The sequence below is a fragment of the Corvus brachyrhynchos genome, unplaced genomic scaffold (genome assembly GCF_000691975.1).
Source record: "Corvus brachyrhynchos isolate BGI_N302 unplaced genomic scaffold, ASM69197v1 scaffold89, whole genome shotgun sequence".
In the NCBI taxonomy this organism is placed as follows: domain Eukaryota; kingdom Metazoa; phylum Chordata; class Aves; order Passeriformes; family Corvidae; genus Corvus; species Corvus brachyrhynchos.
The window spans coordinates 1,025,276-1,052,051 of record NW_008246063.1 but is presented as its reverse complement, the minus strand read 5'-3'; the positions used below and the strand labels follow the sequence as shown (position 1 = coordinate 1,052,051).

At 45.1% G+C, this 26,776-nt stretch overlaps 1 protein-coding gene across 7 annotated transcripts in view; it reads left to right on the top strand.

Annotated features, from left to right (window-relative positions):
• Positions 1–26,776, top strand: part of LOC108449717 (brain-specific angiogenesis inhibitor 1-like) — a 95,189-nt gene that overhangs the window by 60,060 nt on the left and 8,353 nt on the right. For 5 of the 7 annotated variants that reach the window (XM_017746674.1, XM_017746673.1, XM_017746669.1 and 2 more), the window contains 7 exons: positions 47–145; positions 8,510–8,681; positions 9,814–9,909; positions 12,494–12,548; positions 16,111–16,787; positions 17,424–17,459; positions 18,082–18,186. In XM_017746674.1, the coding sequence (XP_017602163.1) occupies positions 47–145; positions 8,510–8,681; positions 9,814–9,909; positions 12,494–12,548; positions 16,111–16,787; positions 17,424–17,459; positions 18,082–18,186 (1,240 nt within the window). The remainder of the gene's footprint in view (positions 1–46; positions 146–8,509; positions 8,682–9,813; positions 9,910–12,493; positions 12,549–16,110; positions 16,788–17,423; positions 17,460–18,081; positions 18,187–26,776) is intronic. The other 2 variants (XM_017746671.1, XM_017746675.1) reach the window with 2 other exon arrangements.

Sequence of the window (26,776 nt, the reverse complement as noted above, 5' to 3'; positions counted from 1 at the left end):
GTGTGAAGTGTTTTGTTTTGTTTCAGTCTTTTGGTTTTAATTGCAGTCAGATGGCAGTGCCCCTTTACGGCATGACGCTCAAATGTTCCAAGTGTGGAGTAGTTTCTTCTGCTGAAGTTTCGGCCACAGCCACCAGTAACGCCATGTTAGTTCCTCTAATTTCAACTTCTTTTCTTTCTTTCTTTCCACTTTTTTTTTTCTTTTTAATTTCATTTTGATTTTCGCTTTTCAGTTCATTTTTTATTTCCCTCTTCCATTTCCCTGCACTCACCAGCCCATGTTTGTTTTCTCTCCCCATGTCCCTGCCCACCTCCCTGACATCCCCCAGCTCTCCCTGACCTCATTCTGTGGGCCATGAGTAGTGCAGGGCTCCTGAAACACCCCTGGAGCTGATGGGCTGGATCCTGAAAAGTGCTTTTTGACATGCCTAGATTTCAGATTTAAGCATGTGAGCAGCCCATGGAAGACAAAGGGACTCTGCATTTGTTGCAAGCTGTGTATTTGTTTAATGCCCTGTTCTTGGAGTTCCAGACTTAAAGATGTGATTCCCAGTAATTCTGGTGGTAGACAGGGACTCCAAAATCCATCTTTTGCTTGAGTGTTTTCCTCCAGAGGCTGCAGAGCACTGAGTGTGGTTTAAGTGAGTTGGTGAATCACTTCTAAGTGGGTTTTTTTTCTCCTCTTATGAAATGGTAAAGTTAAGTTTAATACCTTGTAGGCCTGCAGGTCTGATTTGATAAGTGTTGACTGCCTCTTTTGGACCCCTGAAAGCACTTGGAATTAATTCTCCAAATCTTAAAGCATTTCATAGCTCTGAGTTATGAAAGTCAAATGCTGTTAAATCTCTTCTTAGATGCTGATGGAGTTAGCTTAAAAAAAAGAAAATAAAAAAAAAATTAATGCCAGAGCTTTGTTCTGCTGGAGAAATTGTTGCTATTTATGTGGTTGGCTTTTTTCCCAAAGGTTAAGGTTGGAGGGAGAGCGATGAGGGAAGGTTTGTCTTTCTTCCTTCCCTTTTGGAAATTTTATTATCTGTATCACACGCAAGTGATGCTACACTTTGGTTTTGATGTCTAAATTAATACATGCAAAACGTGTGAAGGAAACAGTCTCAGATCATTCGCAGTTCAAAAATTCCTACCTTTAATTAATCTGAACTAAACGAGGCAGCCGAGTGCCAGATCTCAAAATGTAGAAAGATAAAAGAAAATCAAAGCTCAAGTGCACCTGGAAGGTGTCCCTGCTCATGGCAGGGGGTTGGAATGAGATGTTCTTTAAGGCCCCTTCTAACCCAAACGGTTCTATGATTCTGTGGTTTTCTCAGTGAAATGAAAAACCGAACAAAATCTGATTTATTTTTCACTGCTAAGGTCATTTATTCACCTTTTTCAGCAGTGCCCAGCTGAGATGGTGACATGGAATTGGTCCAGACGCATGTACCACAAGTCTGGAATGAGCAGCTCACTGCTTTTTGGATTCCTGTAACTGCAGAGGAATGTTAAACCAGCAGAAGATTTACTATTAATAAATTAGACTCTTAAATAGAAGAGGCTTTCTGTTCATAGTAAATTAATTTTAAAAGTTAAAGAGTCTCAAGTCCCTCTCCTATAGTGTCTGACATTGGTCTGTGATAAATCACAAATTCTGATTCATCTCCAAATGAGGGGAAAAAAAGGGATGTGAAAGCCAGATCTCCTATTCATCCTGCTTCTTTAATTTAAGTGGATTGATAGAAATTGGAGGGCTCTTGTTAAGAGGATTTTTTAATGTTTTGTTTCCCAGCAGATTGGATACCTCAGATGACAGGGTCCAGTATCAATTTTGTTGTTTGTCCTCAAGTGTCCCATGCTCTTCTCCTTGCAAAGGGAACACTGAGGAATACACGAATAATTTCACTCATTTCCCCTTGACATCCACTTCATCCTGCAGCTGAACTGTTCCTGCTTTTTCTCCTCCAAATTTATTGTAAGTGAGGTTTTCCAAAAGGCCAGGCCCTGATTATGCTTCGTGCCATTGCCACCCTTCTGCTGGGGTCCATCCTCCCAGACTTTGGAGCAGCTTTGCTGTTCAGTTTTGGAGTCTTGAAATGTGGATTAAAGGCCATGAGGATTCCTGGGTCCTCTCTGGCCTGGACTGAGCCATAAATTTTTGGTGGAGAACACATCAAGGGTGTTCCTGCCTTGTTCCTGCTGGGTTGCTCATGCCCTTTCCAGCTTCCCTCTCATGGGTTCCAGAAGTTTCTGGGATAGCATGGAATGAGAAATTGATCCTTTAGCCCATTTTTCTTGGCTTTTGGAAATCTTTGTGGTGATATCTGTGGTCAGATAAGGGGATGTGTAAGGGAGGGAGAACAGAGTGAACTAATGGGAGAGAAAAGTGGCAGAAGTAGAAAAATACTGGAAATTGTGATTTCTTGACCTGGGAGTGATAAATGGAAATCTTTGGATATCTGTGACCTGTTAGGGGTTAGCTTGACTTGGCAGGTGTGGGTTAAATAAATCCTTCCCTTTAGGCTGTGCTGAAGATGCTGAGCAGGTTTTTCCATAGGAAGACCTCTGTTCCCACATTTCCTCCTGTTTATTGCTGCCTGTAGGGCACCCTCAACCTGGGAGATGTTGCTTTATAATTAATTTGTCTTTTCTACCTGTGAAAATTATTTTATCTGAGATGGGAAATGCATCTCAGGGGCTTTCTTAGAGCCAGGGAGTGCTGAGGGATGGATGGATGGATGGATGGATGGATGGATGGATGGATGGATGGATGGCTGGATGCATGCATGGATGGATGGGTGGATGGATGGATGGATGGATGGGTGGATGGATGGATGGATGGGTGGGTGGGTGGATGGATGGATGGATGGATGGACGGATGGATGGGTGGATGGATGGGTGGATGGGTGGATGGGGTGTGTGGGGTGATGGATGGATGGGTGGATGGATGGATGGATGGATGGATGGATGGATGGATGGACGGGTGGATGGATGGGTGGGTGGGTAGATGGATGGATGGGTGGATGGATGGATGGACGGATGGATGGACGGGTGGATGGATGGGTGGATGGATGGATGGGTGGAGGTTGATGTCCCATCCCTGGAAGTCTTCAAGGCCAGCTTGGATGGGGCTTGGAGCAACCTGCTCTAGTGGAAGGTGTCCCTGCCCATGGCAGGGGGTTGGAACTAAATGACCTTTAAGGTCCCTTCCAACCCAAACCATTCCATGATTTTATGAATTCCTGCCAAGCAGCTCATTGGAAATATGAACTATCAGGCTCTGACCAGTGGGAAGAGATTGGCCCAAGATTAAAGCCCTGGCACAGTACATTTTTCCAGGCACCCCACCCAAGAGCCAATATCAGGGCTTCCTCGTGACCCTTCTCATCATCATCCCTCTTAAATCCTTAGGCATTCACATGTCAGATCTCCCATCTATGGATTTTGTCCTTTTTCTTGGCTCAACATCCTTTTAGGGAGTCTTAGTTGTCAAATTTTCTGCCTGTGTTGTAATTCCAGCACTAATGTGAATCAATACTTCCATGCTTGGCTGGTTTTAGGAAGGAGACTGTTCCTCAGGAGAGTGTTGTTCTCATGGTTCAAGGAATTTGAAATCCTATCCTCACCTGGGGATAAACCTGGATCCTGCAAGTCCTTGTTGGACTTTCAGAGAACACCTTCCTTTATTAAAGGTGAATAATGAAGAAGTCTGGTCCCACCTGCCTGTCTCATGTGTTATAAAATCATCACAGAATGCTTTGGGTTGGGAGGGACCCTAAAGTTCATCTCATTCCAACCCCCCCACTATGAACACTTTCCGCTAGATCAGGCTGCTCGGGGCAGTTTAGAGGCATTTGATTTCCTGTTCCCCTAATTTTATTATTTATATTGCAGCTACTGGGAGTCTAATCATCTTTTTGGGAAAAATAAAAATCACAGCAGGTGTTTCTTTTTTCCCTGTGCATGGGAAGAGCAAGCAGAGTTCCCCCTCTTTTCTAGTTACAGGTCTCCTGTCTTGGTTATATGGGCATTGAGTTACAGGGATTTGCTCTGAAAGTGTCCCTAAAATTGGGACAACACTCTTGCTTTTGGGAGGAACAGTGTTTAAGTGTTTAAAAAGCATTTAAGGCCAGGTTGGATAGAGCTGTAAGCAGCCTGGTCTAGTGAAAAGTGTCCCTGCCCATGGCAGTGGGGTGGAATTAGATGATTTTTAAGGTCCCTTCCAGCCCAAACCATTCCATGATTCTGTAATTCTGTGAATGCAAGTCAGAGGAGCAGAAAAGCATGAGAGAATAAATAAAGCACATCCCTGCACTGTGATTTTCCTGCAGCAGAACCACTGGTGTTATGGAGCCATCCATTATGAGTCCAATTCCCTTTTCAGAGCTCCTCTCCAGGAGCAGGTTTTGAATTATAAAGAGATTGTTTCCTTCTGCTGCTTCTTTAACTTACGTTGCCGCTGCTCTGTCAGGGCTGAGTAATGACAAGAATTGATCACCTTGCCCTTTCTAATGGCCCTTTACGTCTTTATTGGCATATCCTGTGCGTCCCCCTGCACTCGCCTTTTCTCGGGGCAGGGCTCTTCATCTTTCTCCATGCAGATCTTTTATCTCCAAACCCATTCTTTTTGCTCTTTCCATCGCTTTCCTCTAAGTGCAATCCCTTTATTCTGCTTCTTTTCCAAAGACAAAGACTCTCAGTGCTTCCAGCTACAGAAAGGACAAAACCACAGCTGGATTTTGTCATTTTGGCCAAATCCTTGCTGCCAGAGCAGGGTCTGCTGTGTGCTTTCATAAGGCTGGGTGCTTCCTATGGTAGATCCCATGTTCTAGAGCATGTTAGGAGTAGCTGAGGGAGCTGGGATTGTTTGTCCTGGAGAAAAAGAGGATTGGGAGGACCTTATCACGCCCTGAAAGGAGGTTGGAGCCGGGTTGGAGTTGGGCTCTTCTCCTATCAAGCGACAGAACAAAAGGAAATGGCCTCAAGTTACACCAGAGGAGGTTCAGGTTGGATATTGGGGAAAACTTCTTCACTGAAAGGATGATCAAGCATTGGAACAGGCTGCTCAGGGAGGTGGTAGAGTCCCCATCCTTGGAGGGATTTAAAAGCTGTGTAGACATGGCCCTTGGGGACATGGTTTTGCAGTGCTGGGACAAGAGTTGGACTCGATCTTAGAGGTCTTTTCCAACCTCAGTGATTCTGTGACAAAGCTGAGGACGGTGCCATAGTGTGGCCATGCTGTCACACATCCTTGCAGTTAAGTCTGGTTGCACTGTGGCAATGCCATATCCCAAATTATCCCCCTTCCTCTGCACCACAGCTGTGACACCACGGCTGTCCTGCTGAGTGACACTGACATGTCAGGGTCACCACACCACAAACCAGCATCCTGCTTCCTGAGCATGCTGTAATGATCTTCCCTGGATGCTGCTGTCACTCATCCTAAGGGCTGTCATAAATGGGATAAATAGGAGGATCTGCCTGCTAATTCCTTTGTCCCAAGCAAGAAAAATCATGGATTTATTGATCATGGCTAATCCACGAAAAGCCATTAGGTGGTCACAATGTCACTGTATAATGATTGATCATATCACATCTCATGATAAGCACCCTAATGTGATGTTTCTTAGGTCCTGTAAGTAATTCTGGGATCTTTCAAGGATTCACTGTGCCTCCTAAAGAAGGGACAGGTGGGAGGGTGGCAGAAATATGAGTCCTGCTATGAATTCAGCTCACAGCAAGTAGAATTAAGGGCAGTCTCACAGAAAACCCACTTATCTTCCCATGTGTTTTCACCTGAAATTCCAGTCTTTACCTGATTTCTTTAATGGACCTTTTAATTTGGAGTTTAATATTTCAAAGATCTAAGCAGAGCCCTGCAAGTGAAATTAGAGTAAATTCCATTTCCTGTGACCTGTTGCCATCTGCTGCCTGAGAATAAAGATGGTGCATTTAAGTGGCAAGCAGCATTTCCATCAATTTTGTAAGGGATGAATGCTGTTGAGAAGGCGTCTGGAAGGTGAATCACAAAGAGAGCAGAACTGCGAGCTGGTGTAAGTCAGCACAACTCGGGAAAATCCTGATTTGTTCCGGCTGAACATGTGGTCATTGGCTGAGCTGGAAGGGCAGATGATGTTTTCATCATCTGGTTGGAAGGGCAGAGCAAATTGACTCAAATAATTCCTTTTTAAAGCAGGTTTTTTTAAGCCAGTGGATTCAAATCTGACCATTTACTGAACAGAAACATAATTTACATATAATTTACCTTCTCAGCAGCATCCCTTACCACCCCAAATCCACATCTAAATCTTGGCTCCAGATCATTGTCTTTATGAGTTTGCAGATCTTTCCAGGAATGGAAAACCCACCCAGGTTTAGATGTTTGGTTCAGACCTGGCTCAGATCCATTCTCAGGTGTGGTTGCCAGGTCTCCTGTTGCACATTGGTGGCAGGAGCATCCACAGAGTGGGTGCACCAAGAGTGTTCTGGAAGACCAGATAGTTCCAGGAAGCAGAGTTGTCTCTTACAGACCTTTTCCAGCAGCTTTTATTGAACTTTATGGTTTCCCCTTGCTGCTGGAATTATTCCACCTACTCAGCCATGTTGTGTTTGCTGATACTTGCATGGAAGACACATCTAGAGAGGTTCCTTATCAACCAGATCTTACTTTTCATTTGGCCTCTCTGATTTTGTCTTTCATGCACTTGCTGCCTGGTCAGATATATGAAGGCACTACCACAAATGACAGAAAAGAGAGATTTCAGTGTAATGAGGCAGATTCCAGAGAATTGGAATAAGCAATTTCTGTTTAGGAGTTGTTTGGTTGCGGGCTGTCTGCTGGTTTTTTTGGGTGTTTTTTAATAATACTTTGAAATCATAGTTCTTATTGGGCATTAAGGAACAGCATTTGCTGTCCAAGATAAAATTACAAGGTATCAGATTATATCATGGCCTCTACCTTACACAGAGGTCTCACAATGCTTGTTCTAATTTAAAAAAAAAAGATTCCATTTCCCTGCTCCCTTAGGTAAATTAATTCCTTAATAATACCATGAGGGAACACATCCGAGTGTGGACAGGGCGTAGGAATATTTGTAATCCGGGTCTCATTCTGACTATAAAAATAAACTGTCACTTCAGTGTGTGGTCATTGCAGAACTGATGTAACAATCCTTGAAAAACTCTTAATGAAGCCAGGGCGTTCTATCCTGATGTCCAAACCTGTATCCAAACTCCAGCTTTGTTCAGGGAAAACTCTCACTGGGGTCTGTGAGGTAACCAGCAAGTAAACATTAAACCCTTGGTCATAGATCAGGAAATGGTAAGCAAGTCCCATGTAAGTACTGCAAAACGTGTGTCATGGTATCTGTCCTGTAATTTCTTGTCTCGCCTGTATTTGTTTGTATTTGGAGATTTTCTTGTAGCTCCACTTTTTATTCAAGGTCTGCTCTGGTTTGTTAGGTAAAAGCCCACAGAGAAATTCTCCTCATATTCTTGGTGCCAAATATAAGGGATGAGTGACAGCTTAAAGTCTCCCTAGTCAGCTGTTAAAACTGTTTGGGATCTTTTTTTCTGGTTGGAGAGATGGATGCCTGAAGAGTCCCTGGGAGAAGAGCTGCATTCCCATTTGCAGGGCCATCATTCCCAGCTAAAGTGGAGGTTCCTGGGGCAGCACTTGCATCACAGAAAACTCGTTTTGTCTGGTTTTCTGTCTTGTGAATGGAGATGTGGCTTGAATCTCAAGTTAATGTCCACACAGGAATAAACTTCCTTACAAGAATTGTCAAACACGGAACAAAAAGCTTTTTTTCCAAAGCATCAGCTGGGGAGATCGCACAAGAAAGCGGAAAATTTTCTGACCACAGGGAAATTAGGTCGGGTTTTAGTTCTCAGTGTTGTAGGGACCATCAGCTGTAGAGTAAAGGAGCAGTACAAATATTTCAGTCTGCACATCAGCTCTCTGCTTGTCCGTTCGAGTCACTCGAAAGCGTGACACGTCCCAGTGTTGGTGTCTTCCATGTGCTGTGGAAGTCCAAGTGTCTGTGACCTGAGTGCCGACAGCCATCGTGACAGACCAGTCTCTGCTGCAACTGTTCCCCTTCCCCTTGGCAACCTGCAGTGATTGTATTTTGTCTCCTTCCCTTGGGAAAAGCCGTGGTGGTGGATTAGGGGCAGAGTGGGAAGGGCGGGGAAGGGGGAGGGAGGGATCTGCATCCTTCCTCCCCACCTCTGGTTTTATGCATGACTGCACCATTGGGAAGTTGTCCCCCCTGTTTGGGTAGAGTGAGTGCAAAGCCTCTTCTTGCTTCCCTGGGAGAGGGGCTTAGGAAAGGTCTCCCACACGGAGATGTTGGCTGGAGAAGCCTGGTGGGATCTGGAGGCTGAATGAGAACCCCACCTGGAAGTGGGTGAGGGGGAGCTGAGCTCTCTTCCCCTCTCCCTTGACAGGGCTTCCCTCGGGAGCTCCTGCGTGGTCCTGCCTCTGCTGCTCTCACCTGGGATTCCCTCTCCCTTGACAGGGCTTCCCTCTGGAGCTCCTGCGTGGTCCTGCCTCTGCTGGCTCTCACCTGGATGTCTGCAGTGCTGGCCATCACTGACCGGCGCTCGGCGCTCTTCCAGATCCTTTTTGCCGTCTTCGACTCCTTGGAGGGATTTGTCATCGTGATGGTCCATTGCATCCTCAGGAGGGAGGTGAGAGGGACAAGTCGTTATCTTTTATATAATCAACATTCTTTCCCATAAAAATCACCTGGAGAAGTGTCCAGCCAGCATGGTAACTCCTCTAACCCTACAAATTTTGCCTTTGGGGAGATGATGACCACAAAAATGTCCATGACATTTTTGGTCAAAGGAAAGGAGGGGTGAAGCAGAGTGGAATTTGGTGGGCAGCCTGAGATGGGATAACATGTCAGGCTTTGCTTGTTTACCACCAAAATTCACATTTCCAGAATGTTCGCACCCCACCTCCAAAACTGCCACATTAAAGAAGCCATTTGTTTGATTTCAACAGGGGCAAAATGCACTGAGATTTACAGGATGAAATCTGTGCTGGCATTAACACCTTGATATCGCAGCTAGGAAGTACAGCCAGCAATAATCAAGCAAGGAAATTGAGGAAATTCTCTTCAGCTTCCCCGTGGAGATTTAAAATGGTGAATTATATCAGGGAAGAAGAGGATGAATCTTTTATTTTTTTTTATTCCTTTCATCCTGCTGAGTGGAGAGACTATTAATAACAGAGACAGGAAGGGGCTTTTTCTTTTTCATTTTATCTTCTTACAGTTCCTTTAAATTAAGTAAAACAGATTAATTTCTTATGTCAGGCCAATGAAATCAATGGAATTACACCACTGGCTTGGCTGAGACTCCTTCCACTAATTGCATTATGAATATGAGCATGCCTTTAACTCCCATTGCAGTCACTGGGATTTTTTTTCTTTTCCCTATTATTTCAGTGAGTCTGGGATCAGATTTATATTACAGGATCACAATCAGACTTTGTAGACACCAATCCAGTGATTAATGCAGGAGCATCCGTTGTAAACATATTGCAAGCTGCAAAATAAAGAACATTTTTATTCCTCACTGTATAAATCAAGCAAATAGAAGCGACCTAAGCAGTGACCCAGGATTGCTGGAAAACCTCTGAGTTGCTCTTCAGTGTGTGAAATATGTAACACATAAACCATGTGAAGGAAATGCCTGGATGCTGCTAAAGCGGGGTCGGTGTCCTTTTGATCTAACGAGGGCTATTTTTATTTTTGATTTTAGCAGAATTTAGTGTGCTTTGGTCAGTCTGACCTTTGCCAATCTGTTCCTGCAGGTCCAGGATGCTGTGAAGTGCCGGGTTGTGGATCGTCAGGAGGAAGGGAATGGAGACTCAGGGGGGTCGTTTCAGAATGGACATGCTCAGCTCATGGTAGGGAAACCTCCCACCTCCCCTGTTATTAGGGGATTTATGGGAATTTTTAACTCATAACTGACAAGCACAGGGCTCTGTCCATCACAGATCCTGAAATCACCGCTCTTATTTCCTTTAAACTTTTGCTTGAGCAAACACAGCACTTAAAATAGACTTTTCCACACAAATCTGGGGTGTTGCATTGTAATTTTAAGGTTCTGAAACTTGCACACCAGGTTTAGCAGACATCTTGGTGAGATCTTTTCTTTCCCAGAAAAATAAAGAGCCAAAATAAACCTCCCAGGTCTTCCAGACCTTTTCATCCCCATCAAGCTGCTTTGTCCTGGCTGGAGCTAGGAAGCAGTAGTTTAATACTGTTTTAATCACAGTCTGTGGGGCTATTATCATAAAAATGCTATCTCAGAGGGATTTTTTTTTTCTCTCAAAAGCACATTTTGCTTTACTGGCAATAGTTTAAGCTCTGTAAATCGTGGTCCTGTTGTGTAAGTCCTTTACAAACAGTAAAGGAATAAACTGTGGGGCTTTGTCCTGCATCTGCTCCACTGTTGTGATTTGATGCAAGAAACATTTAATTTCTGGTCTTAAGATAAAGATAACAGGAGAATCAGAGGATGTTAGCAACTTCCAACAGCTCCTGGTTAATATTAGAACTACAGCACAACCCAGTGATGGTTTTTTTCCAGTCACTCCTGTGCTGGGCAGTTTGTGCTTGGGTACGAGGCCTCATTTCAAACAGCACAATCCTGAGAGATTTAATTCCACCACACCTCAGTGGTGTTTGCTAAAAACAGGAGCCTCATTTCTCATTTAAATGCGGAGTCTTCTCATTTTCAGCCAGGTTCTCGCTCTGCCTAATTGTGGGTAATTAGAGAGCCCCTTGCATGCCTGGTGCTTTGGCTTCTTCAATAATAGACACCATCATCACACCCAGTCTCAATCTTCCTTTCCATAAATTAACACCCAGAGCTTTTTTATTCTCCTCCTGTAAATCGCATGCCTTCAAATTATTTATATAACTTCAGATTCTCAGCATCCTGAAAAAAGTGGGTCCTGTATTTGTCAGTCTGTTGTCGCCATCCCAAGTTTCAGGGTTTTGTATCTCTGTACAACTCCACGTTTTCCATTCATTATCAGCCACCATGCAAAATTCCATCTCAGCCACAAGTTTTTAGCAATGCTGCATTTCCTCCTGCGCTGCTGATGGGTGTGTGGAGGAGCAGGGAGCTTACAATCACCTTCCTCACATTCCAGCCCAAAAAGCTGTGGAATCTGGCTGTGAGCGATGACTCCTTACTGATATTTTTAGAGGGGCGCAATGTTATTTTCTTGTAAAATCACCAAAGAAATCAAAATACAGCATTTTTGCTGTTACCTGTTCCATTAATCTCCAAATCTGCCCAACTAGTGAAAAGGAGCTTAGCTGAGTAGAACTGTTTTCCCCACAAAATCTTGTTGACTGGTATTAAATATAAACCTGTCTTTCATTTATTTATCAGCAGAACTAGTGCAGGCTGTTAAGCTGCATTTTCTGGGACTCCTATCACGAAAATGAGATTATATTTTTCTGTGTCATCCCATTTGCCCATTCTAATGTTACTTCAGTCGTATTTCTCTTCTGTTCTTTTTTGATTTTTTTGATATCCCAAAGAATTTACTGGGAAATTAACATCAGGAAGGTTGAGATAGTTCAAAAACTCTTGGCTCTCAACCTGCTGATATTAAAGTGTTTATCCCAGGGGGATGGGGATTTCTCCCACATTCTTCACAGTATTCAAATGGATTTCATTTCATCACATTAATACAATTATGTTAAGTGTCTTTCTGAAATGATACCAGAAATAATCAGTGAACTCTTCTACCTTTTGCCACTCTGCAGCTTTCCCATACTCCATGAAAGCTCACGGCCCGCTGTGACTCAGTTTATCCAGTTATTTGAAATGTTATCTGCTCAAAGCTTCAGAAAAAGGATTAACTCCTACTGGGAGAAGAAAGGAGTTTTCTTTGGCTGTGCAGACCACTTGAAAAAGTTATTCAGCCTTTGTGCCTGCGGGAGCCATTGATTTTATACGTTAAAGAGTTTCAGAAACAGAGACTTGTTCCCACTTCATGTGACCTGGTGACAGATCACAAGAAAGTCCAGTGGGGATGGGGTGTTCCCAGCAGGATCCCCAGATCTCTTTAATAAATGGAGGGGAATCCATTTAAAATTATGTGTGGAGTGACATATCCAAGACAGTTCAGGCCAGGAACCTGCTCCCTTCTTTTTTTAGAAGTGTGAATAAACATCTTCCAGGGGGATACTTTAATCTGCAGCCCAGGAATAAGTGAATGGATGAGCAGATGAGCCCCAATTGAAACGCAATGTTCTAGGTTTATCAGTGATAAAATTCAAAAGCCAACAGGTGGAAAAACGTGGTGTGCTTTCCTTGTTTGAAAATCCAAGCATAACCTCTCACCTCTGCTCTCCTGGCAAAGGCTGTGCCCACCTCACTAATTAAAGTGGGGAGTTTTGCATTTTCCGAGCTTTCCTGTCCTCCTCCACCCCCTTTTGACCACGTCCTCTGTGTTCTGTGTCTTTCAGACCGATTTCGAGAAGGACGTGGACATGGCTTGTAGATCAGGTGAGCACATCACAGGTGAGAATCAGCAAGTGACCTGGTTTGGGGATTGAACTAGGCCATTTTTTTTCCCTTTCTGTTTCCTTTGTGTGTGTCTCAGTGCCTTGCATGTCCTCGCATTGGGTTGCCCTTCTTTCAACCCCGGCCAAAAGAAAGCAACACCCCGAATTCTCCCTTTGCTTTTCCTATTTTCCTGAAGCTCTTTTGGCCTTTTAACTTAGATCAAGCCTTGCCTCTGAGGAATTATTTTTGCCGTGTAACATGGTGGCAGAGAAGAGTGTCAATGAAGAAGAGATGGGATCCATCTCTTCCTCCTGTGATCCTTCTTTGTTCCAGCAACCCCTGCCCAAGGGGGTCACACCAGCCTCAGGCAGCTCTGGGCATAGCAAGGGTGTCTTTGTGGAAAGTCTGGAATCTGGAGAGCCTTCCCACCACTCCAGATGGCTCCAAGCACTCTTTGGGGCACCTGGAAGTGGTTGAGTCTCTCCTCCTCTGCCTGCTCCTTTCTGCTGTGTGTTCGTCACACAGGTTCCTTTGAATCCTGAGGATGTGCATGAGTTGACAGCCCCTTTTCCCCAATAATGCCAGGGGTGTCTGTGCTGCCTGGATTCTCCCTGGCTGCCCATTCCTCTCTACAGGTCTCATCCTCTCCTGGTCCTGGCATGCCTGACATTTTGGCTGAGGTTATTTTTCTTACCCTTTGTAGATATTGAGGCTTTCATTTGCCCTCCGAGACTTCTCCCCTCTCCCAAGCAAGAGAAATACCAGCTTGCTTGGACCTTGCATAATTCATATCTTCCAAACCAGGATCTTCCCAAGCCAAGGACACACTCTGTGTTCAGTTACCATTATGACAAAGCTTTTCTCTCTTTTTTTATTGATCTTTCTTTCTTTCTTGTGTTCCTTCTTTCCTTTTTTCTTATCTTCCTTCCTTCTCTCCTTCTTTCCCTGCCTTGGCTTTTTCTTTCTCTCCTCCTCTCTCTTTCTATAAACACCTACCTGTCCTTTTCATTTATCGTTTTCTTTATCTCATCTATCATTTATTTATCTGCTTCTAATGTATTTATCTATAATTCATCTCTTCCATTCTGTCTCGCAATCACTTATTTATCTCTGTCCTCAGCTGTCTGTCTTGCTGTATCTGTTATTTATGTATTTCTATCTGTCAACATTTGTCCCTGTCACCGTGTTTCTGTGTATTGTCTGTCACTGTCACTATCATTTATCTGTCTAATATCTATCTATATCTTATTTATCTTTTCCTGTCCTTCTCTCTTCCTCACTCCCTCTCCCTGTGCTTATCACAGTCACAGTATATTTATCTCACTTACCCCTGTGATATCTTATTTCATGGTCTCTTTCTGTCCATTTATCTCTTTTCAGGGTCTGTCCAATTTTTTTTTCTGTTTCTCTGTCTCACGCTCTCTAATCTAATTTCGAGCTGTCAGCCTCTTCTCATTTGTCTCCCTCCTTCTCTTTTGATACCAAATATCTCAGTCCCAAAAAATCACGTGTGAAAAACGTGTGTGTGAGGCCATGTCTAGGTCGAGGGGATGGTCAGTGAACATTCACCAGGCAGAGTCAGCTGTAAACCCCAGCAGACCCCTTTCTGGATCTGCCACCACACCTCAATCCCAAATTGAGTTTCCCAGAGGAAGGGAAGGAGCTGATTTGTTTGAGATTTCAGGGCAGGAGCCCCTGGATCAGCAGCTTGCCAACAGCCTAAGCTTCCCCTCCTCTGCCAGCATCCAACTCTACAATTTGTTTGTTGATGTCTGCCTGGAGAGATTCTCCTCCTCTCATAAAATTCCACTAGAGTGAGCCAATATAAGTGGTTAATAATAAACCCCATTTCAGAGACCTTTCGGAGTAGTGCACCATCCCATGCACTCTGCTTATTGAATAATAAAACCCAGGAACTTGTCCAATGGTTTTTGGCCATCATTTCTCCTGGAGGCACCATCTGCCCTCTTGTGATGGATTGGAGATGTGGCTGACACCACTCATAACCCCCTCACGTAGATCCCCTGGTAGGACAGGTCCAGGGCTCGGTGTTGAAAGCTCACTCTGCTCCATGCTTGGAGATTGCCAAGTGGAAACCTCTCCAAACCTATTTTCTGCAGCTGATGTAAGCATGGAGAAGAGCCTGGATCGATAAACCTTGCTGGGACTCCCAGGGGAAGGGTTTGACTTGCTCTGATTTATCCCAGCGATGCCAAGATGATCGTGGCTGCTGTGGCTGCACCCAGACTTTTCAGCTTTAAAAGCTTTTTACAAGTTCTTTTTACTCTCCTTGGTGCCCTGCTCATCCTGCCTTGCCTGCTCTGTAGTCTTGGGGGGGAGCTTTGGTCTTCCCTCACTCCCACTCTGATCCAGTAGGAAAATCAGTGCGTCCTCAGTGCCATGGGATGCCCATGTCCCACTCCTGTCCCACATGGAACAGCTGAATAATGTCAGCTTACCCCAAAAATCCTCCTCCCTAGTCCTAAAAAGATCCATTTACCCATTTTTATTTCTTCCTGAGATGGGTGAAAGGGAAACATGCATTTATTTCTCTTTTCCTGTGCTGAAATTGTGGGTAAGTAGCCCTCACAACACTTTGTCCCTGCCCCACAGTCTGATTTTCATGATTTTCTGATTTTTTCACCCAATGGAGACATCCAGGTTGATGTCCTTATTTTCCCAAGATCTTTGTTGCAGCCTGAAATCAACTGAACCATAGATTATTATGCCTGGAAAAGGGGCAGATGGTTTTTTGTGGACAGTGTTGTGTGGGAATGAGTGTCCAAATGTCCTTTGTGACTTGTTCACCTCCTCCTCAGTTCAAGGTTCTCCTCTTTTTTAAAGGAATATTCCTGTTGCCACTTGCTTTCCTGAAGAGAAATTGAAAATAGCCAAATAATGAGCTCTCACAAAGCCTTGCCATGAATACTGGAATGTAAAAATTTTTGGAGAACAGTTTGGAATTCATAACAAAATATGGTGTGTTTCAAAATACCAATTTAGTAACACTGGAACTGTTAAGGGAAAAGAGCAACCTGAAGTATTTTAGTGAGTTAATTAAAAAAAAAAAATTTGAAGGGGGCTGGAACTCGATGATCTTTTAAAGTCTCTTCCAGCCCAGGGCATTTGATGATTTTATGATCATCTGAATCATTGATAATGTTGTATTTCAGCTATTTTCTGAATCAAAATAATTTTTTTTACAAGAAAGCAACCCTTTATTTTAACCTCCACAGGTTAATAATATATAGATTTCATGCACATACTAGATGTACTAAATACCTAAAAATGTCTTTGTTTTTCAGTGTATTGTTATCAATATGTTGGCCTAGATGGGAGTTTTGGCCATGGTTGTGCTGGAAAATTCACATCACAGAGAATTATCCCAAAATAAGGAATTTTTTCCTGCCTGGCTTTAGTTCTGCCTTCAGTATCCTGGATTTTAAAAACAGAAATAATGTTAAACACGACTGTGCCTCTTTGGGAGAGGTGCTGGTGGGGAGTGACTGTGGGAGGTGTCTTGATGTGTGAACAAAACGCCAGGTGAGGTGCTGAGGACATTTTTCTGTCTCCCCAGTGCTGAACAAAGACATCACCACGTGCAGAACCTCAACCATCACAGGGACCCTGAAGCGCCCGTCGCTGCCCGACGAAGAGAAACTGAAACTCAACCACCAGAAAGGCTCATCCAACTTCAATAGTCTTCCAGCCAACGTCTCCAAGATGCACCTTCAGGGCTCCCCACACTACCTGGGGGCCATCAACCTGAACGAGTTCAGCAACCACTCCCTCACCCTGAAGAAGGACAAGAACCAGCCGCCAAAATCCATCTACATCTGCGACGGGGACATCTTCAAGAAGTTGGACTCGGAGCTCTCCCGGGCGCAAGAGCAGACCCTGGACACCAGCTACGTGATCCTGCCCACCAACACATCCACCTTGAGGGCCAAACCCAAAGATGAGAGCAAATACAGCATCAACATCGACCAGATGCCTCAGACACGGCTCATCCACCTCAGCATGGCCACCGACCCCGGCTTCGTGGTCAAGAGTCCCCCGCGGGAGCCGGTGACCATGGCATGCAGTGAGGCGCAGGGTTCCTCCATGATCCAGCAGCAGCAGCAGCTGGCTCCACAGAACATCTCCAACGAGTCACAGATTCCCAACAGCCTGTGTGACACGGGTGACTCAGGGAACTCGGGCGTGGTGTCCAAGAGTGAGACCGTTTCCACCCTCTCCATGAGCTCCTTGGAGGTGAGCGTGGGAACTGTGGTGTTGTTCTCAGCCCAGGGTGGTGTCTGCCCTCCATCCAGCGACTCCAGGGGGTTGACAAGAAGAACTTTAGGGAAAATGCAGGCCAGGATGCAATGCCAGTGTCAGATTACCCTGAGGGACCACTGCCATGGGAACATATTTTGGAATGTGATGTCACAACTTCCACAGACATCTTCCCTTGCTGGATCAGCTGTCTTTAGCCCTACAGGTGCTGCAAAGTCAAAAAAAAAGTTAATTTCTCAAGGACTGTTCATTTTGATGCCAGGCACATGGTCTGCCTTACCTTTTCCCCTTTATATCCTCTGCTCTATTTCCCTTTTTGATGGTTTCAGTCATGATACAGCTGAGAAAACCCCAGTGATCCAGGCTGGACAGGGCTTGGAGCAACCTGGTCTAGTGGAAGGTGTCCCCGCCCATGGCAGGAGGCTGGAACTGGTTGATCTTTAAGATCCCTTCCAACCTAAATGATTCAATAATTCTAAGTATTTGGCATTTCCCATCATGAAGAGCCAGAGAAACATGTTAAAGGTGCAGGAAAAAGGAAAAGGATAAGGATTCTCCCTGTTTTAACCCCTTACTAACCTTCACCTATCTCTTTCTCTCCTGAATACCCAGAGGCGGAAATCCCGGTACGCAGAGTTAGATTTTGAGGTGAGTACATCCCTTTCTGAATGTTGGTCCCAAATTTTTTGAGCCACCGTCTCCAATTATCTAGCCCTTGGCAGAGCTCAGGAAATCCATATTCAACCTGCTCTTACATGCAGAGTGAAGTCCTTCTAGAAATTGTCCTGCCTCTCCTTCTGGGCAGCAGAAGGTAGAAGTGAAATGCAGACAGGTCAAATTAAAAAGAAAATATGATTGTGGAACAGTTTCTGATGAAATTACCCGAATTCTACATGTTTGGGTGACCTCTGAATACATTTACAGAGGTGACAGACTGAGGAGAGGCTGGGCATGGGGACAGGTATCAGTTAAAGAAGGGCAGCAAACCTTCCTAGGACATTGACAGTCAAGCTCAAATTCTACAGTATAAAAATTTGATTGTTGCAAGTTTAAGGGTTTTTTATAGGTCAAAAATTAGGATTTTCCACTTTCTCCCCCCATCTCGGCTTGAAAATAAAGGCAGTGCTACAGTGGGTCCTCAGTAAATGTTGAAGGTGTTTTAGGCACCTGCAGGGAGACAGAGCTGGGATTTAATGATGTGACTCTGCGGGGAGGATATGTTCCTAATGAATGGGGTTTGCTGACCTGGGGCCCTTTGTGTTTGCTCCAGAAAATCATGCACACAAGGAAACGTCACCAAGACATGTTCCAGGACCTGAACAGAAAACTCCAGCACGCAGAGAAGGAGAAGGAGTCTCCAACAACGGACAGCAAGGTTAGTCAGACACTTCCAGAAGGCCTCTGGTGCCAGCAGGAGCATGGGAAACAGCAGGAAATTTAGGAGCACTCCCTGAACACTTTTCCTTGATTTTCTATCCATGCACATTGCAACAAACACGTGCACCACACAGAAGCCCAGGAGGAGGATGTCTGTCCCCATGTCTGTCCATGGTGTTGTCTGCCCTGTGTCTGTTCTTGGTATTCCCTTCCAGGTCATCCCTTTGTGCCCTATTCATCAGCTCTTAGGTGGGATCTGGAAATTGGGTTGACCATGAGGAGATCTGGGTGGAAAGTGGAGCGGGCAGAAAGAGGAAAAGCATCTCCCCGCCATTGTGGGGCTGAGGCAGAGGCCAGGGTGGCAGTGATGGGATATTTTGGATGGCCACAGCAGTGGGATTGAAGCTGTGATGTTGGGAGCACATTTTAGGGACTGGAGCCTAATCAAATGTAGGTTATTTGTGACAGCTGATCACCCATGATACGAGCACATGCAAATGAGTGAGTCCAGGCAAGGCCATGAAGGTTCTCCAAGAGCTGGAACATCTCTCATATGAGGAGAGGCTGAGAAAATTTGGGTTGTTCAGCCTGGAGAAGAGAAAGCTCCAAGCTGAGCTTATGGTGGCCTTTCAGTCCCTATAGGAGCTGGAGAGGGACTTTGGCAAGGGCATGTAGTGACAAGACTGTGACAACCAACAAGGGGAAAGGGCTTTAACCTGAAAGAGAGTGGGTTTAGCTTGGATATTGGGAAGGAATTCTTCCCTGTCAGGGTGCTGAGCCCCTGGCACAGGGTGCCCAGAGAAGCTGTGGTTGCCCCATCCCTGGAAGTGTCCAAGGCTGGGCTGGATGGGACTTGGAGCAACCTGGGATGGTGGAAGGTGTCCCTGGCCATGGCAGGGGGTGGAACTGGATGATTTTTGTGGTCTTTTCTAACCTAAACCATTCTGTGATCCTGTGACATCCATGTTTTTCCTCGATAGGAGCAAAGTTCCAGGGAAAAGGGGCCTTTAAAGGAGACAGACTTAGGGAAGAACCTTTCAGCCTTTCAGAGGGGCAGAGATCTGGGACTGGAAACAGATATCAGAAGCCTGTGTAATAAGTGGTGTAGATAATAAAATAAGGAAGAGCAGGCAGATGGCACCTTCCACATGTCTCAGCCAGCTGGGCAAGGACTGAAAGGCTGCAAGGAATTCTATAAGCTCCAGCTGAAGGGAAAAACAAGTGGCGGAGCCAGGCTGGAAGTAAGAAATTAAATTTGGGGTTGCCTGCACTCGGGAGAGAGGCAAGGTGAGCTAATTATAACAATTCTTGGTGATTTGTAATCAAAGCCCTTTGTGACAAGAAAGATACTGAGGGGCTGGGGAGAGAAGGGCAACAAAGATGGGGAACGGTCTGGAGCCTTGGAGTCTGATGAGGAGAGTCTGAGGGAGCTGTGGGGGCTCAGCCTGGAGAAAAGGAGGATCGGGAGGACCTTCTACTCTCTAGAACTCCCTGACAGGAGGTTGGAGCCAGCTGAGGGTCGGTCTTCTCTCCCAGGTAAAAAGTGCTAGAACGAGAGGAACCAGCTCCAGTCGCACCAGCAGAGGTTCAGGTTGGGTATGTGGAAAAGTTTCTTCACTGAAAGGGTGGCCAAGCATTGGAAGAGGCTACCCAGGGAAGTGGTGGAATCACCACCCTGGAAGTGTTCAAAAACCATGTAGGTGTGTCACTTGGGGACATGGTTCAGTGGTGGCCTTGGCAGTGCTGGGTTAACAGTTGGATCAGTGATCTTGGAAGTCTTTTCCAACCTCAATGATTCCATGATCCTAAGACAGATCCAGGATGCAGCACCCCCTGCAATGTGGCAAATGTGGCACTGGTGGGGCTTACTTTGATGGGACTCCCTCAGAGGCAAGAGCAGAGCTCGGAGGGTGATGGAACCAGAGGTTTGGGGTTTTTTTGGGGGGGAAGCAGAGCATTACAGAGCCTTTGGTCGGTGTCCTGACCTCACAGCGTTGCTGTGCTAAGCTCCAGAGATGTTATCCCAGCAAATCCTACTTTTACTGTGTGTGGCACGGTGTCATTATGGGCTGTCCAGTGTAACAGAGCGAGAGGGGCTGTGGATCTACAGGTTCAGATCAAAGAACCCTGCTTAGCCCAGAATCCCAATGTGTCTCACTCAGTGTCACCTCTCTGGGGTTTTTTTTTGCAATTATTTCAGTGTGACGCAGCTGTAAACCCAAAAAAATGCTTAAATCCAGTGTAAAAGATAATCTGTGGTCTGTTTGCAGGAGGGGTTTATAGATTGGGAAGATTTTAGCATTTCAGAGATGCATCTGTATAGAAATAAAGTTGCTGCTGTCAGCATCAAAGAGCTTTGAGCTGCTGAAGGAGGCTCTGAAGGGGGCTTTTGCATATTGACTGAATTTTTTTCAAGTTGGGATTTTTCCCTTGGATGTAACGGGAGAGAGGGAGCTTGTGCAGAGCAGGATTGGCAAGTCAGGAGTGGATATTGGTTTAAAAAACATCCAAAGCAATACAAAGTCAAATAAATAGGGTTTTTCCACCCCTTTTTTCTACCATTTGCTACTGAGGACCCCGCTGGAACTCAGGCCCCATCTTCAGCTCATCCTGAGAAGGCAAAGAGCAGATAACAGGGATTAAAGGAACAACAAAAGAACGTTTTCTCTTTTATGTATGTTTAGGTTATAAAACGATGGAGTGTTTCTGCTGGTGACAGCGATAAAACAGACCTTAGCTTAAGTCTGGCTTTCATTTGCATTGCAGAGCATCCTGGACTTATCCCAACCCTTTCCATGACATTAATCCAAACACAGAAAGCTCGTTGCCTTGTGGGCATGAACAAGGTCATCAGGATCCTGGAATACCCCTAAACCCTTTCTCATCCCAGAGTAGAAGGGATATTTCCTGCATTTGCTCCATCTGCCTGCATCGCTGTTCTCTCTGATTTCCCTTTTAAATAAACAACCACAAAGTCAAGCTCCCAAGTCTCTCTCCAAGCCTGGCATTTTCCCAACCTCTCCTGGCAGCATGTCCCATTGTCCTCAGCCCTTTCCAGGATACAAAGCTTGTCCTAATCTTGCTGTTCCTGTCTCCTCCCTCAACTCCAAGGTCAGAAAAGTGCTGATGAAACTGGAACTAAATGTCTGCATAGGACAGGCATCCTGTGGGGATTCCTAGGAATGGTGCTGGCCATTTTTAGGGATCAATTTAGATTTTAATTTTAATGCAAATGCCATCCCCACTGTATTCCAGTGCACTTACCCTATCACACTAAACACAGAGCACCTTTCACATGAACTCCTAAATGGTCAGATTTTAAGGAAACACCAACATAAGAACAGGATGAAGGAGCAGATCTTCCGTCTCTTTAGGAAAAGGGGTGGAAAATTCAACCATCACGTTTATTTACCCTTGAGAATTTCTCCAGTTTCAAGGGTAAAATATGATTTTTATAACCCCCTTTTTAAGGGGTTTTCAGCCAAGACACAAAGTTTTGTACAAGCACATGTGTTTTAAGTATCCTGACACATGGAAACTTGGGATAAATGTTAGTGCTGTGTACACTTAAAAAATGTCCTTTGCTCACTGTCCCAGAATAGTTACTGGCAGAGCTGGAAACATAGTGGGGGACTGACAGAATCATTAAGGTTGAAAAAGATCTCTAAGATCATCGAGTCCAACCATTAACCCACCACTAAACCGTGTCCCCAAGTGCCACAATTAAAAATTCCTCCCAGGATTGTGACTCCGCCATTTCCCTGGGCACCTGTTCCAAAATCCAGTATCGCATCTCTCTTGACAACCCTTTCAGTGAAGAAATTTTTCCTGATATCCAACCCAAACCTCCCCTGGCACAACTTGGGGACATTTCCTCTTGTCCTATCCCTTGTTACCTGGGAAAAGAGACTGACCCCCACCTGGATACAGCCTCATTCCAGGGAGTTGTAGGGAATTTTAAGTGGAGACAGGTTTGGGAATTAATTCTGTGATTGAGGAGTCCTAATACACATCCCGCTGGGATTGGAGTGTCCCCACTGCTATCAGCTCACTAATGAGTGGGGCTGGTATGTCAGAGGTAATTGTGGGAGCCAGGATAGTGCCTGGAATGCCAGGCAGGTTTGAATCTTGCTGATATTCCAGGCTTTCCCAGGAATGTGGCACTGGCCACAGGTATTGTTTTACTGCAGTCGTTTTGCTGGAAACCAAAGCACATTCCTAATGCTGAACTACGTTGAGCCTCGGAGTACAATAATAAAGAATTGCCCTTCCTTGGGGAATAAACATGGATTTTTCTATATTTTCTTTTCCAGTTTATTCCATAAAATTTATTCCATGTGACACATACTTTCTTGTGTCTGTACCTCAACTGTAAAATGCTCCCACTGGAAGCACCCTGAACTATTCCTGACTAAAATCACATTTTCCAGCAGGATCCATGTTCAAAGCACAAAGGACCACACATCCAGGTGGTGTTCAAGCCTTGGCCCTGCAGGAGGGAAACGTGGTCACACTCAAAATGGCTTTAAGCTGAGGGAGGGTGATTTTGATGGGATATTGGGAAAAAATTCATCCCCGTGAGGCCCTGACACAGATTGTCCAGAGGAGCATTGGATGTCCCATCCCTGGAAGTGTCCAAAGCTGGGTTGGACAGGGCTTGGAGCAACCTGGGACAGTGGAAGGTGTCCCTGCCCATGGCGGGGGGTGGAATGAGACGAACTTTAAGATCCCTTCCAACTCAAACCACTCTGGGATCCTGTGATTTGTGGCTGTAGGGACTGATCAGGGATGTAGACACTACTTCCTAAAGTTAATTTTTCCATGTTAGGGAATTAAGATAGGAGCAGGATGCCATCCAGCAAGATCTGATGATTGCCAAGTTGAAAAGCCAGGTTTTTCATGCACTGATAAATCTCTGTATGACCTTAACATGATCCTGGCAGGGTCTTTCCAACTCTGGATATTCTGTGGCAAATTTTTTCTCCCTTGCAGTCTTTGACTTCAGGTAAAGCGAGGAAGGTGGAATTGATTTTTTTCCTTACTCAGAAAGAAGTTTCAGGGTTGTAGGTTGTTCTTTGCTCCTGTTATGCTGGAATTTGGGACAGATTTTCTCTGTCCACCTGAAGAGATGGAAGAATCTAAAAATAGCATCTCAGGAGCAGCTGGTTTGCTGTGCTCGTCCTCCTCCCTAGCCTGGGGAGGTTTCACACTGTTGCCCTTCCATTAAATAACAGACCAAACTGGAAGCTGGTGTAGCCCCTGAGCAGAAAACTGAATGAGCTCTGTGTGTGTGGAATATTTATCCCCCCGACAGCTTATTTGCAACCAGGAAGCATGAAAGGAGCCAAAGGCTTGGAGACGACCACAGCAGGATTTGCATCAAAATACCCAACCACCCCCAGCAGGCATCCTGATGAAAATTTCAAGCTCTCTTGGTGTCTGGGATGCACCAAACCTTTGTTTTTAAGGCTGCAATAAGCAGTGAGCGGCTTCCACCTGGATTATAGATGTCTCTTGATGTAAGGGATATTTTGGATGTATATTGGGATGTTAGCTTGGGACTGACTCAGACAGAAGAGGTCTTCCTTCCTAATCACTCCCATCACTTTGACTCCTTCTTTCCCTCCCCAGTTGCTACCAAAAAAAAGAAAAAAATCCCATTGTTGGAAAACCTTGCTGCAAGTTTGTTTCTCCCTTTCAAAGCCTGACCTTTGCCTGGCAGACTGTGGGCTCCACCACTCAATTTCTTCCCCTGTTTCCTCCTAAATACACAGAGTTACCCAGGTCTGAATTCTTGTAGCTGAGAGTTCTCCGCATTAAAGCAGGATAGTGGTTATTTCCAAGCTGCTTTGTACTACACAGGAAATATTCTCAGGGTTTTACATCTCAAATGCTCCTACTCCCGGGGAGTTAATTGCTAAAGAAATTCCAGGGTTTGGGCTGGACATTGAGAAGGGTCAGTGGTTTGTAGGCTTTTAAAAAAGCCAAGGTTTTGGTTCTCCTGAGCTTTGATAGCGAACGCCCCCTCCTGCCTCCCCCCTCAGCGGGAACCCTTTGATGCAGCTCCATTAGAGAAGCTGGAATCACATCCATATCCCTCTTTTCCTGCCAGCATCTGGCTTGGCACTCATTTTAAACAGCAGCTCTTCGCTTGTACCGAGGTCAGCACTGGACGGAGCTCTGCAAATTCCTCGGATTTGCTCGTCCTTGTTGATTAGCTCCCTGCCACATTCAGCTCCCTGCAGCTGGAATGGCTTTTGCTTTGGCTCCTGTCCTGCAGCTCACATGCAGGGTCTGGACTCAGTTTATAAGTCACAGAATCACAGAATCACAGAGTCACAGAATGGTTTGGATTAAAAGGGACATTCAAGACCATCTCATCACAAGCCCCTGCCATGGGCAGGGACACCTTCCACTATCCCAGGTTGCTCCCAGCCCTGTGCAGCCTGGCCTTGGACACTTCCAGGGATGGGGCAGCCACAGCTTCTCTGGGAAAAAGCACAACTCTCAAATCCCATCCCAAATCTCTGTTGATCCTGAAAAGCGCCTGCTCCAAATCCCATTTTAAAAAGGCACAAAGTTTTTTCTGCCTAACTTTTCCTTATTTCCTTCTGGACAGTGTTTCTGTCTTGATTCGTCACTTTCTTTTCTTGAAATGAGATTATTCTTATCTTTCCTCTTTGGACATCTGGAGATTTGCCCATTTCACCAGCACTGGCTTTGGCCACCTAATGGACTGGTGAGAAAAAAGGACCATGAAGTGGACATGGAGTCACAGCACAAGGGCAAAGGGGTTTAAGATGACAGAGGGCAGGTTTAGTTTGAATAGTAGGAACAGATTTTTCCCTGTGAGGGTGGTGAGGCCCAGAGAAGCTGTTGTTGCCCCATCCCTGGAAACATCCGAGGCCAGGCTGGACGGGGCTTGGAGCAACCTGGGATAGTGGAAGGTGTCCCTGCCCATGGCACGGGGGTGGGATGAGATGGTTTTTAATGTCCCTTCCATCCCAACCATTCCCTGATTCCATAATTCTATATTGATGAATATTGCAGCTCATCCCCTGGCAGGGCTGTGTCTCCCTGGTGTGCTCTGCTACAGGAATGGGGAAATTGGGAAGCTGCTGGCTGGGTGTCCCTCTGCAGTGGAAGCTCCACTTTTGGGAAGGGTCTCTCTGTGCCATGTCTTTAATCCTCTCTGCACTGCTTGAAGGCAAATTTTAACAGACCAATTAGTGCAGCTTTTATAGGGAGGAGCTCTGCATAAAGCCCGATAATTACCACAATAAATTCTGTTATGAAAATGACGTCAAATCCTGATTCAGTCAGCCGTAAACCATCTGCCAGCTCCCAGGTATCCAAACACGCCATCAATCAGAAGTTCACCTCCTCCTCTAGATCATCCAGCACCTTTTGTCCCAAGAATTAGGGGATAAAGTTCTGTCCCAGAGAAACCTGTTCCCTGTATCCTCTGCTCCAGCACCAGGCAGTGCCACCAGCACATGGAAACTCCTGGTTTTTTATACTCTAAAGTCTGAATAATTCTTTATAGAGTCTAAATAAAAGACTCTATTAAAAAACATGCTTTGGGTACTCTTGGTCCCCTCCTGGATCCCCAGGTGCTCCCGCAAGGCAGCCTTGAGGGTTTTCAGCATTTTAGGGAATTTAGTCCTTCAGGTGGGCTCTTCACAGACCATAAGCATTGTCCCAAAAAAGACTGGGCTTGGACCAGCTGGATTAACAGCAGGGATACTCTAGAAAACAGCCTTTTCCTCGTGCTGGTGGGACCACAGACTTTCTGTGCAGCCTTCAGGCTTTTCAGGAGTCTATAAAAGACCTCCTTGATCCAGAGCCTGTTCACCTTCAGCTGTGTGGCCTCGCTCGAATTTGTCTCACAGCCACCCCTTCAGGATGGATGAGCTTCAGAGAATACAGAAGCAGAAGACAAATTTTTATAGCCCAGCAAATGCTGGGTATTTCAAGTTGCCTAACTGATTTCCAAGTTAAAACCACAAATTATTTTCACTTCTTTTTTAAAATATAATTTAATTTAATGAAATTCTGAACAAAGCCAGCTGCTTCCTTTTATTTTGCTTTTCTCCTAAATGAAAATTTTAAAAAAAAGAAAAAGCATAATCTTTGTAGTTCAGTAGCATAAAATGAAGGAACTGCAGCTACTTGTTTCCGAGAAGGAAAGGAAAATTTATCATTCTCTAAAGAAACAAGACAGCTTTCCCGTTTTCTAATCACTTTTCATCAACATTGATCTGAGGATGGATTAGATGAGCATGAACCACATTTATCTTTCAAATTCCCTGCTCTGTGCTCTGAATAACTTCATCCTGGTCCTACAGTCATCACTGTCATGGGGAGAGACCATTTGGGTCAGGAAATAACCTTCAGGTTGACACCAGAGGAGAGGAAAAACAGCACGGGAGTAGCCAGTTCCAGGGGAGTTATCACTGAGTGCTCAGTGGAAAGCCCTGAATTGCTCTTGGGGTAATTCAGGGTAACCATAAAAACTGGGTGTTAAAAAATGAAAACAAACAAAACCAAACAAAAAGCCCACAAAACAAACATGGGGAGGTGCAGCT